This window comes from Micromys minutus (assembly GCF_963924665.1).
Source record: "Micromys minutus genome assembly, chromosome: 16".
NCBI lineage: Eukaryota > Metazoa > Chordata > Mammalia > Rodentia > Muridae > Micromys > Micromys minutus.
The window spans coordinates 40,563,140-40,575,738 of NC_137985.1; the positions used below are offsets into that span (position 1 = coordinate 40,563,140).

At 48.3% G+C, this 12,599-nt stretch overlaps 1 protein-coding gene across 1 annotated transcript; it reads left to right on the forward strand.

The window, feature by feature from the left end:
• Positions 1–2,025: 2,025 nt before the first annotated feature.
• On the forward strand, positions 2,026–11,841 carry TMPRSS5 (transmembrane serine protease 5; the record flags this gene model as incomplete). Its single annotated transcript, XM_080930593.1, has 11 exons — positions 2,026–2,122; positions 2,403–2,501; positions 3,004–3,126; positions 5,031–5,166; positions 5,351–5,464; positions 7,263–7,306; positions 7,956–8,118; positions 8,890–9,068; positions 10,693–10,791; positions 11,233–11,375; positions 11,653–11,841. Exons 1-11 carry the CDS (start codon positions 2,047–2,049, stop codon positions 11,839–11,841), a joined length of 1,365 nt encoding a protein of 454 aa, XP_080786719.1. The 5' UTR covers positions 2,026–2,046.
• Positions 11,842–12,599: the final 758 nt, after the last annotated feature.

Genomic DNA, 12,599 nt, shown 5'->3' on the forward strand with positions numbered 1-12,599 from the left:
TTCTAGGGATAGAATTTAAGACTTCATGATTTCATGGAAGCCCTTTCCTGACTGTACTGTCTTCCTGGTCCCTTCCTTCCTTCCTCTCTCCTTCCCTCCCTCTCTTCCTTTCTTAAATATTTATTTATGTATATGATTACTCTATTTACATGTATGCCTACATGACAAAAGAGGGCATCAGATCCCATTACATATGGTCACTAGCTACCACGTAGTTGTTGGAAATTGAACTTAGGACCTTTGGAAGAGCAGCCAGTGTTCTTAACTTCTGAGGTATTTCTCCAGCTCCTATTTATTTTTAAATCCTTCCATTTTTGTTTTTTTTTTTTTAATTTTCAATTTTTGTTTTTGTTTTTTTTCAAGACAGAGTTTCTCTGTAGCCCTGGCTATCCTGGAACTCACTCTGTAGATCAGGCTCGTCTCAAGTTCAGAGATCTGCCTGCCTCTGCCTCTATTTCTTTCTTTTTAAAAAAACAGGCTTTTTTTTTTTTTGTTGTTGTTGTTGTTGCCAAAGCTGGCCTTGTGGGTCTCCTGTTTCAACCCCAAAGTGTTGTGATTTCAGGCATATCCCATTACATCTAGCCAGAGTCTGGTTTTGAGATGTTATACTTATTCTATTAGATTACAAATTTCTTGAGGAAGGATTTACAGCCTATATGTATTTATATTGATATTATAATTAGCATGTAACTTGTGTTTTATACTTTATAAAGCCCCCAAACCACATTATTTTCCTCCCTCCCTTCTTCTCTTCATCTCTCCTCCCTCCCTTCCTTCCACTCCCCCCTCTCCCTTCCTTCCTTTTTTCTTCTTTCTCCTTCCTTACTTCTATGCCTTTTTGTGTCAGTCCTTGGTGTACATAAATTAATGCAGAAAGAAAGAGAAAGAAGTGAGGCCCATATATGTCAATAATAAGTTTTCTTTAATTAAAGACATTCCCTGAAGATGACCTCCACACTGAAGGGTCAGTGGGAGGCAGCTATGTGAGGTAGGGGCAGCAGACACAAAACCTGTGTAGTGTGAGAGAACCTGAAGGTGCTGAGGAATGGCACAGTGCTGTGGAGAGAGCTGGTGCTGGCAGCAAGGATGGAGAGATGAGAAAGGGTGAGATCCCAAAAGCCTAGGAGCTATGACGTGAGGCTTGGCATGATGCTGAGGCTGCAAAGATTCACTGGATACTTTAAAGATTGGACCACCATCTTCATAACCACATCTTAGAAAGATTACCTGGGCTTTATAACATGAAGAATATTGGCCAGGCCAATGACATAATTCCTTCTTGAAGGGTGGGCTAACCACCCTTTATCAACTGCAACTAGAGGACACTGGGGTGGGAGTTTAATCACAAGGAGGTAGGAGTTATCACTCTTACTTTATGAATGATAAATGTATTGAAGTTTGGAGTGGTTGTCTGAGTTATTTAAGTTCATAGGATAGATTGTAAGACCTAGTCAATAAACTTTTCAGCGCTTGCAATTATATTATTTCCTTGCCCATCATGGGTCAGGAGCTTCCAGCTTATATGTAAAGTATCCTGCTCTTTCTTTCTTAACCACCCCATCTTTGCTTCATCAATTTTGCCTGGACCATACAATGCCTGACAGAAGTACATCAGTTCAAGCTCCACTCACCACTGCCCTAGAGAGTGCCCCCTCTAGAAGTTGTCCTTGATTTTGTTGGAGAAAAACTGCCTCTTAATCTTTCCGGTGCCATCGGTGCTTCCGTTGAACTCTTTGTGGTCATTTTTTTTTATTAATTTTTATTTATATTAGGGCATCAGATCTCATTACAGATAGTTGTGAGCCACCATGTGGTTGCTGGGAATTGAACTCAGGACCTCTGGAAGAACAGTCAGTGCTCTTAACCGCTGAGCCATCTCTCCAGCCCCTTTGTGGTCATTTAATGCATACTGTGAGTTGTGTTTGGGACAAAGCTGGGAATTCTTTGAGGAACTCTATCTAGTCCATGATGGTTTTCCCATGATGGGGTTGCTGGGATTTCCAACTGCTATTTCTCCAGAGCCCAACATCAGATGACCAAAGCCCAATGGAGATCCGGTGCACAGAAGAGGGTCCTGGGCCTGGGATCTTCAGAACAGGATTGGGAGACCAGCGGCCACCCAGTAAGTCACAGGGGGTTACAAGGGAGGGACAGGATGGCGATCAGCAAAGGATGCTCTTCTTCCATTCTTTATATTCTTCTTGAGTCAGTGTGAGGATGAGGGACATCTCATTCTTTATCCCCACTTCCTGTTTCCTGCTTCAGGACCAAGTGGGATCTGGGCTTCAGAGATCAGAACTGGGCTCTATCCTTTGGGGGCAGGCTCCTGTTAGAACCTCCAGGTCGAGTAAAGCTTGCTGGCAGGAGGCGACAACCCAGATGGCTCTCTGCTTCCTTTCTAGTCTCCCAGTCCCAGCGCTGGTGCTGCCTGCAACGTGGCTGTGTCATACTGGGAGCCCTGGGGCTGCTGGCTGGAGCGGGTGTTGGTTCATGGCTCTTAGGTCAGTGCTGTGCCCTTCTGTCTGAAGAGGGGAGGAGGGCAGGATCTGAAGGAAGCTTGGAGACAGAAGCAGGTGCTGAACAGGCTCTTTATGTAGATGGACGGGCCCCTCTATCATCTGTGCCGTGAAGACACCTAGACAGGGAAGGGGTTACCCATAGAATGGAGGGGTTTAAGGGTCATAGAGGGAACAGCTTGGTCCTACGGTCCTGTCACTTGTGTGGATGATCCATAGTTTCAGTCAGGTTTTCCCCTCCTCCCTCACCTAGAAATTGTTCTTAGTGACAGACAGACAGACAAATAGAAACAGGGTAGTCTGACAGACAGTCCTGTATCCCTCTTACTGATTGATTGGGGTCTGTCTATAGACAATGTGGCCGATAGAACCTTGAGGTGGCAGGCCTACACCTACCGCAGCACCGACTTGCTAGGCATGTTGAGTCCTGGGGAATTTTCCTCCCTATTCCCAGTCTCTGTGTGACTTTCTCTGCACTTTATTAAAGTATTGTACCTATGGCCGGCTGCCTCTCCACCCATCCCCGGGACATTGCAGGAGGAGGAGATGACCTTGAGCTGTCCAGGAATGGGCAGTGAGGAAGAACTCCTCCCAGCGCTTCCCAAAACAGGTGGGCCACATCCTTAAAGCTACAGAAGTCCGCATTACTTCTAGCTCAGGGCCTTTACAGCTTCAGAACGAAGGACCAGCAGTTTGCTATTACTCATCTGTCTCTTCCTCTCCTGAATGGGAGTTATGACAAGGTTCACCTGGCAGCATTGAGCTCGGATTTAGGGGTGTCCTGATCTTTAACTGGGGTGTGGTTAGGAGACCAGGCCAGTAGAGGGATGAAAGCTTGTCATTTGGGGTAGTGTGAGCTAGCAATGTGGGGGCTGTGGGGGGGGGGGAGGAAAGGAGTTAGTGGTAGGAGGTGGCAGTGTGTGAACTGTCACCAGATCATCTGGGGACATCACTCCATACGGTCCCCTGGCTGTCTCCACTGTCCCTTCTTCCAGGTAAGAGTTGTGGTTCGCAGCACAATGCTGTCCAAAGGCTGGATGTTAGAAAGAGTTACAGAAGTTAGATCAAGGGCTGGAGAGATGGCTCAGTGGTTAAGAGCACTGGCTGCTCTTCCAGAGGTCCTGAGTTCAATTCCCAGCAACCACATGGTGGCTCACAACCATCTGTAATGAGATCTGATGCCCTCTTCTGGTGTGTCTGAAGACAGCTACAGGGTACGCATATAAAGAAGTTAGATCAAGCCTGGGGTCTTTTTATTTTTTTGCTAGATGCATGGCCTTGGGTGCATTATTTCTTTGAGCTTCCATTTCTTTCTAAGTACAGTGAAAGCGAAAAGCATTTACTGTGCACAGTTGTAATAATAAAGCATGAAAATACACAAGAGAAGCGTAGTTGTGAGCCCTTGTATCTGTCCTCTGGCCTGCTATAACAAAGCACTACAGATGGGTGTGCGTTTATTTTCTCACAGACTGGATGCTAGACATCCAGTTACAAAGAGCCAGCAGCTTGGTTCCTGGTGATGGCTCTCTTCCTGGCTCCCCACAGTACCCTCCTATAGTACCTTCTGTTTGCTGAGAGGTGGGTAGGGAAATAGTGAATGAGCCCGCCTGGACCAGTACCCCATGACCTCATTTCATCTTTAAGTGTCCAACGTATCCAAGCTTGCCTCTGACTCGGTATTCAAGCCAAAGACGGCCTTGAATGCAGGATCCTCTTGCCTCTACCTCCAGAGTGTAGGGATTGCGGGCCTGTTCCATCACGCCTAGCACTTGGAATCAAACCCAGGGCTATGTGCGTACTAAGTACTCTGTCAATGAAACTGTAGAACAAAGTCCTTTGTTTAATCTTATTTGCCTTCTTTAGGGTTCTGTCTGCAAACACAGTTACACCGAGGGAGGGCGAGGAGGAGGGAGAGAGAGAATCTGTAACAACACAGGGGAAAAAGTTTGTAAATACTATTATTGTCATGGTATTTGAATTCAGGAGACTTGCCTTATGTCCTGGATCCATCCCTTATTGAGCCTATGGTTTAGGACAAGTTCCTTCACCTTTGTGCCTCTATCCTCCCTCTGTTGAGAAAGGTAACTGCCTTCTTGCAGGGCTGGTGTGGTTAAGAGTGTAGTAGAACACCCCTGTTTATTTACTGTGGGTGTGTTCATACTGTGTGTGTGTGTGTGTGTGTGTGTATGTGTGTGTGTGCATCTGCCATTGAATGAATGTGGGGGTGTCAGAGGACAATTTGTTGGCTCCCTTTCTATCTCTTGGGCTGTGGGGGTTCAGTCTAGGTTGTCAAGCTTGGTGACGAATACCTTTATCTGCTGAGTCATCTCACTTACCCCAGCACCTTTCAAAGCGTATGGTCAGAACACAGAGCTGAGATATCTACAAGAAAGGTAGTTTTTGTTTTCAGAACTGATCAGGTACCCAGGGGAGCAGGCGAGCTAACCTGGGGTGACCCACATGTCCAGCTCCTCTTGACTGGGCAGCAGGAGGGTTTTCACACGGGGGTTTTAGTATCTTTCAGAATAAATGGTGAGGATCTTCTGCTTGAAGTGCAAGTAAGAGCTTGGCCAGACTGGCTCCTGGTCTGCCATGAGGGCTGGAGCCACGCCCTGGGGATGCGCGTCTGCCAGAGTCTTGGGCATCTCAGGTAACAGTCAGACTTGCAGGGCTGGATGGCTTGTGGGGGCACTGCAGTTGGAAATGTGCCTTCGTGCTCTGGCTCATTCACAATGCTGCTGGGTCTGTCTCATGCACAGTGTGGTTCTGACCCCCTGACCTCGCTCATGCTAGTTTGAAGCTGACTTCCTCCCGTTTTCTCTCCCTCTGCCCAGGCTCACTCAACACAAGGCAGTGAATCTGTCTGACATCAAGCTCAACAGATCCCAGGAGTTTGCTCAGCTCTCCGTTAGACGGGGAGGCTTTGGAGAGGAGTCATGGCAGCCCAGGTAGGGCTTCTGTGGGTTAGGTGAGTGGTGGGCAGTCTAGAAAGATCTTCCTGCAGGGGGAGCCCGATGGTGAGGGTGTGGGCAAAGAAGACCATTTCTCAGTCACAGGCAACAAACCCAGGTCACGTGTCCTGTTATATTTACCTCACACAAGAAATGCAAGACTGGGGATATAGCTCAGACATTGTCGAGTACTTGCCTGGCACACAAACACATAAGGCCTTTGGTTTCAATCCCTAGTACTGAATAAACTGTGAGGTGTTGTTGCTAAAATTATAAGCAGGAGGTAGAGACAGGAGGGCCAGCAAGGTCATTACAACTATATACAGAGTTTGAGGTCAGCCTGGGATATAGGAGACATATCTCAAAATAAACAAACAACAGCCAAAACCCAACCCCCCCCTTAAGATTGTTAGTTCCTAGAACAGGTTTTAGAATGGTTCTCTTACACCCCTTCTGTTGGCTTTATGCTGCTATGACATGTGAAAGGCAATGTAAGGGAAGAAAGGTAGATGGTTCAGCCAGTGATTGCTTGGCTCCATGTGCTAGGTCAGAGCATCTCCGTGACAGGAGGAGGCTGCTTATGTGGACAGAAAAGGTAGGGGGCTGGGCTTAGGATAAGATCTAACTCTCAAGGATATCCCTCCTGTGACCCGCTTCCTCTAATTAGGCTCTACTGCTTAAAATCTCCAGAACTTCTCAAAATAGTGCCATGGGTTGAGGACCAGGTGCTCTGCTGGAGAACTTTTGGTGGGTCATTTTGTATTTAAACCATAATTCACTTTTACAGGTAGGGAAAACTGAGGGTCATTGAGGACTCAGAATGGACCAAGCTTCTCACTATACTCTAGGCATCACAAGCTGGGAGGCCTTTGCTCAGGTTAGGCTCCTTCAGACTGCCTGAAGCCTTGGGGATGGGCACAGGCCGATGCCCCATTCGTGCTCTGGAGCTAGCTCAGCCTACTCGCTCAACTTCTTTCAAGCCCCAGCTCCGTTCTTAGTCATGCACTAGAGGCAGAGTGACCCATCCCAGCTGTTCCTTTTTCTCTGTGGGATTCCCAGGTCCTCCAGGAGTGTAGAAGGGCGACCGGGTCAGGAAAATAGAAGCCAGGTGGACCAGGGAGTGGGCTGCTGGAAGAGATGGGAAGGGCAAGGCAAGAATGTCAGATCAAAAGGCAGTTGAGTTCTATGCTCAAGGGCAGGAAGGAACACAAGGACAAGAGTATGTCTACGCAGGCCCTGGATAAAGGGCATGGGACAGGAAGAGGCTGGTCCTGGAAGAAGCCTGGGTGGAGGGCTCTTTTCATTCACAACACCATGGCCATTCATGAGCACCTATTTATTCCAAGCACATGGAAACAGCTGGGTTTTCTCATCTGTCAGTTCTCTGTGGTAAATATGGACCTTATCCAAGCAGATTGATCTTCCAGGACTGAGAAAGGCTTTCTGTTTCCCTCTGGATGCTGGGGTGGACCGGGCAGGCTGCTGTTCTGGGAGGGGCCCAGTTGTTTGTGAAGGGTAGGTGAAAATGGTAAAAAGGGTGGCATCTTAAGGTTGGGACTACAGGACAACTTTAGGAATGATGGAGCTAGGCTGATCGTGGTGGTTCAGGCCTGTAACCCTAGCACTCAGGAAGCCATGGCAAAGTCAGGCCACCCTTGGCTAGAGTGAGTTTGAGGCTAGTCTGGGTCCCATGATACACTGTCTTAAGAAAACCCTGGCCACTCCCCATACCCTTGGGTATACATGGCCGTCATGTGGCACTGCCTAGTGTCTTAGGAACACCCCTCTTTTGCAGCGCTAACTGTCCCTCTGGCCGAATTGTTTCTCTCCAATGTTCCGGTGAGTCATAGCCTGTGATCGAAAAGTTGGTGGTGGGAGGGAGGGAGTCTTTCAGTTCTCCTGAGTGTGGAAGAGTGTATGAAGGGACTTGCTCAAGCTCCTGTGTGTGTGTGTGTGTGTGTGTGTGTGTGTGTGTGAGTTGGGTTGCCTACCTGCTCATCTTTCTGCTGGGCTCCTTGAAGATACAACCTGCTCAGATAGAGTCCCTTGACACCTCTGTCATATGTCCCATCAGCCACTACACTGGGCTGATGGTCTCTCTACTTCACTACCGCCATTCTCTGCCTCTTTAAGTGGCATTATTACTGGCTGCAAGGATGCAAACTCTATCAGCAGCTGCAAGAGACTAAGGGGGAGGGTAGTGCATTAGAGCCAAATGATAAACATTGTATAGAGTTCCTTCACTCACTTTCCCACACACCTGTCTATTTATTAGTCCCTTCTCAAAGCCATCATGCCTGGACACTTTGACTTCTACAGCGGGATGGGCGTTAGAGCTCTATAGACCTCAGACATTGTCCCCAAAACATGGTCCCCATAGACATCCTGTCCCCCTACTTAGATGAAGAATAACAGAGGCAAGCTATCTGCCCTAACCCTCCCTCTGCTCTCGGCACTTCTTTCTATCTCCAACCTTTTCTGTTTGCAGAGTGTGGGGCAAGACCTCTGGCTTCTCGGATAGTTGGTGGTCAGGCTGTGACTTCTGGGCGCTGGCCATGGCAAGCTAGCGTGATGCTCGGCTCCCGGCACACATGTGGGGCCTCTGTGCTGGCACCCCACTGGGTAGTGACTGCTGCCCACTGCATGTACAGGTGAGTCTTGGGGGTGAATGGGAGGTAAGTTACAGTCACCTTTCTGTTTGTCTCTTGGTATGTCCTGAATAAAATGTCTGTGTCCAGCTCTCTGTCTCCAGTAAGAGAGGACACTGTCCTTGTTTAATGCCAAGTTCAGCTCTGCATTGATAGCAGCCATAACACAAAGACTGGTTTCTTATGTTCCCCATCCTCCATGTGTGTATGCCTATTCCCTTGTATGTGCACATATATGCACCTGTGTATGTGTGTTTGTATGTTCTTGTGTGTATGTGTGTACATGTGGGGGCTAGAAGTCAGTGTCAAGTGACTTCTTCAATTGCTTTTCCACTTTATACTTTTTAAGATTTACTTTATTTTAAATGATGTGCCCATATCTACATCTTTGTGTATGTGGGTGGTCCAGCATGCTCCAGGGATCTTCTTATCTCTGCCTCCCTAGTGTTAGATTACAGACGTATACAACCCTGCCTGGCTTTTTATGTGAATGTTGGGGATCTGAACTCAGCTCCCTATGTTTGCATGGAGAAAGCACTTTGCTGACTGAACTGTCTTTCAGTCCAGTCCCTGAGCAACTACTGCTTGCCCAGTGTCTTGCCAGCCACTGGTGATAATAGTAAGAGACATGATTTTTTTGGGGTTCCAGGAGCTCACAGGCTTGAGACAATGGCCACTAATGGTTTCCTTACGAGTTCCCTCCACCCACCACCTTACTTATATCTACCTTCCTTTCCCCCTTCCTCCCTGGGCTCAGTAGGTTTTGATGTTCAGTTTCAGGCTGTCCCGCCTATCCAGCTGGCGGGTTCATGCAGGGCTGCTCAGCCACAGTGCTGTCCGACAACACCAGGGAACCATGGTGGAGAAGATCATTCCCCACCCTTTGTACAGTGCCCAGAACCATGACTATGATGTGGCTCTGCTGCAGCTCCGGACACCAATCAACTTCTCAGGTGAGCCACTGGCCTGGGACTGAGCAGGCTGGGTGAACAGAGACTGATGGGAGGAGGGGTGAGCTGATTCCTAAGGCTTCCCGTAGCACTGCAAATGATAGGCCCATTAGTTCATGGAGACGATAGGGTGTGTGCATTGTCCTGAGACTGAATCGAAATTACACTTACAAGGCTCTTTGGAGGAGGAAGATTCAGGCCCTTTGCATAGTGGGGCTGCAGGTGGCATTTGCTTTGAGGTCCCAAGCAGAACTTCATTTGTTCCTTCTTCACCAGTAGCTGGCTCCACTCTTGTTTCCAGGCTGGACCCAAGTCCAGCCACTTTGTGATACATTACAGGAAAGGAGATTTCTTATTTATTTAAATCTTTTCCCCCTCAAACGTTAAACAACTGCAACAATGAAATTCTATACAGACAAGAATACTGAAGATTAGAGAAGGATAAACAGACCCTTCAGTCTAGGGCTAGGGCTCCTCCTGTCATAATACCTGCCCAAGGGTCTCCATGCAACCGCCTCTCTGCATGATCTGATATACCTTGTCTCAGTCAGGGTTTTATTCCTGCACAAAACATCAGGACCAAGAAGCAAGTTGGGGAGGAAAGGGTTTATTCAGCTTACACTTCCACATTGCTGTTCATCAGCAAAGGAAGTCAGGACTGGAACTCAAGCAGGTCAGGAAGCAGGAGCTGATACAGAGGCCATGGAGGGATGTTACTTACTGGCTTGCTCTCCCTCACTTGCTCAGCCTGCTTTCTTATAGAACCCAGGTCTACCAGCCCAGGGATGGCACCACTCACAATGGGCTGGGCCCTCCCCCATTGATCACTAGTTGAGAAAATGCCTTACAGCTGGATCTCATGGAAGCATTTCCTCAACTGAGGCTCCTTGCTCTGTGATTAACTCCAGTTTGTATCAAGTTGACACAAAACCAGCTAGTACATACTTTTTCAAAAAAAAAAAAAAACTCATACGTGTATGCACTTACAGTCTCTAAAACACACATTTACGAATTCACACAGATCTGTAATTTGAAAACAAGGTATTCATAAAATTCTAGATTGGGAGTCTTCTTTAGAAGTCATGGAGCCAGGGCCTCCTTCTTGTTAGAAGGGAGATTGACAGCATCATGAGGGGTGTGGTCCAGCACCAAATCAATCTTTCTCCTTGATGCAGCTACACGGAAGCATATTTATGTTGTGGAATGTCAATGTACCATTTAAAATCGTATTCGTTTCTACTCATAGAATATGTCACACACATCTAGAACTTTCGTCCCAAAAAGGATCAACCAGTCATTTTGCAGAAGAAGACCCATTCTGGACAAATGGGTCTTGTTAGAAATTTGGTATTCAGAGATAGAAGGATTTCCATTCTTCCTCCAGTCCTCCGGTTGGGGCAGGGCAACAAATTCACTGTCCACCTTTAGGGGGTGCCATATCTTCACACACACCCCTGCCCTCAGATGGGACATTGGCCAACCTATCTCTCTGTCTAGCAAGCTTGGTGGTAGAGGCTAGGTGTCAGGACTGTTGAGAAGTGGGTGGGGAGGGTCTTCACTCTCCAGGCTCTGCCGGGGAGAAGCCTGGCCTGAGCCAGGACCCGAACTATGTGCTTCTTCTTCACAGACACTGTGGGCGCTGTGTGTTTACCTGCCAAGGAGCAGCACTTTCCACGAGGGTCACAGTGCTGGGTGTCTGGCTGGGGCCACACCGACCCCAGCCACAGTGAGTGAACTCCCAGGGTCCCCAGAAAGTAGGGAGGGAGAGGTGTCTTCTACACTGTGGCACGTCCCCCTCCCCTGGTCACCTGACAATGGCACTTTTTTTCCTGCCTTGGTGACTCTGAGTACTCTGTCTCCCCTGCCTGGGTATTCCTATGGAGAACAACCACTGAACATTTCCCTCAGCCCAGGCCCCTTTACTCTCCTACCTTTGGTCCCAGGAGCATCATGACCTCAGCATTTGGTAGACTGCTTCTCTCTCTTGGTCTCCTCATTCTCAGTGGGGTTCTGGAAGACTCTTATCCTTCGCCCATGTCCACTGCCCTGCCCAATCTTCCTTCTTTGGGTCCTTGTGTCCCGAGGAGCTACGACTCTTCTCTTTCTTGATGTTTTGCTTTTTTGGCCTGGCTTGGTACCCTGCAGCTTTTCTCCGTGTCTTCTGCAGCTCATAGCTCAGATACACTGCAGGACACAATGGTGCCACTGCTCAGCACCTACCTCTGCAACAGCTCATGCATGTACAGTGGGGCACTTACACACCGTATGCTGTGTGCTGGCTACCTGGATGGAAGGGCAGATGCATGCCAGGTGTGTCTGGTAGAGGAGGGAGGACTGGGGGACCTGCTGGTGATGGAAGGAGGGGGCAGGTTTGTGTCTTGGTTAGTGCTTATGGATTGGGGAAGCCAGACTACCTAGGAACGTCATACTACATACAGTGTTCTGAAAGGTGAAGTCAGCAGGTATGCCAAGAATCAGGAGCCTCTCTCTCCTCCAGGAGAATTCAGTCCCCATGGTGGACTAGTACTGCTCCAGCAGGCAGGGTCTGACTTTTGTTTCTTTGTGTCTCCATACCTGGATTCCTCAGGGAGACAGCGGGGGACCTCTGGTATGTCCCAGTGGTGACACGTGGCACCTTGTAGGGGTGGTCAGTTGGGGCCGTGGCTGTGCAGAGCCCAATCACCCAGGAGTCTATGCCAAGGTAGCAGAGTTCCTGGACTGGATTCATGACACTGTGCGGGTGAGTGTGGTTCAGGAGAGCAACCCCAGTTTCTGAAAAACCTGCCCCAGGACACTGGGGACTTATGAGGGATGGGAATGAGGCTAGGGAATATTCACGAGAGAGGGAGGAGAGAGAAAGACAATTTATAACATACCTCCCCACACAAATTTCTAGTAATGTAAGCACTAGCTGGGAAAGGGTAAACTGAGTCTGGGACCTAGATCTACCTTTTAGGGGTAACCTTTGGCAAGTCCCACTCTTGGTAAGCCCACGATTTCTTGTCATAACCATCCTGCCTGTGTTTTACTCTTTGGTGGGGATTAGAAGAGAACTCATTCTGAGCCTGGCTAGGCTTGGGGTGGGTATCCACAGTGTTATTCCTCTATCATCTAGTCCGACATCATCCATCTGTGGCTCCTAAAGCAGATGCCAGCAGCCTCATTTCATAGTCTACAGACAGAGCTCAGGACTTAGCAGCTAAAGTCTTACACGACTCTCAGGTTGAAGCCGTTTAGAGAGAGGACAGAGTGTGACAGTGCGTATCAAAGCATAGCATTTGGCCGGCCAGATGGCAGCATGGGTAAAGCAAAGTACTTGTCATATAAGTGTAAGGAGTTTTGAATTCCCCAGAACTCACAGAAAGCTGGGGTGGCTCACAGAAGAGTACAGTATGTATATACACTTCTAAGCAAGATGGAAGACAGAAACAGGAGGATGTTTTGAGTCTCTTAAGCTGTTTCCTGGTGTACTCAGAAGCCAAGAGGAGAGCATGTCTCAGATGGGTGAATGGTGCAGACTGACTGACACCTGAG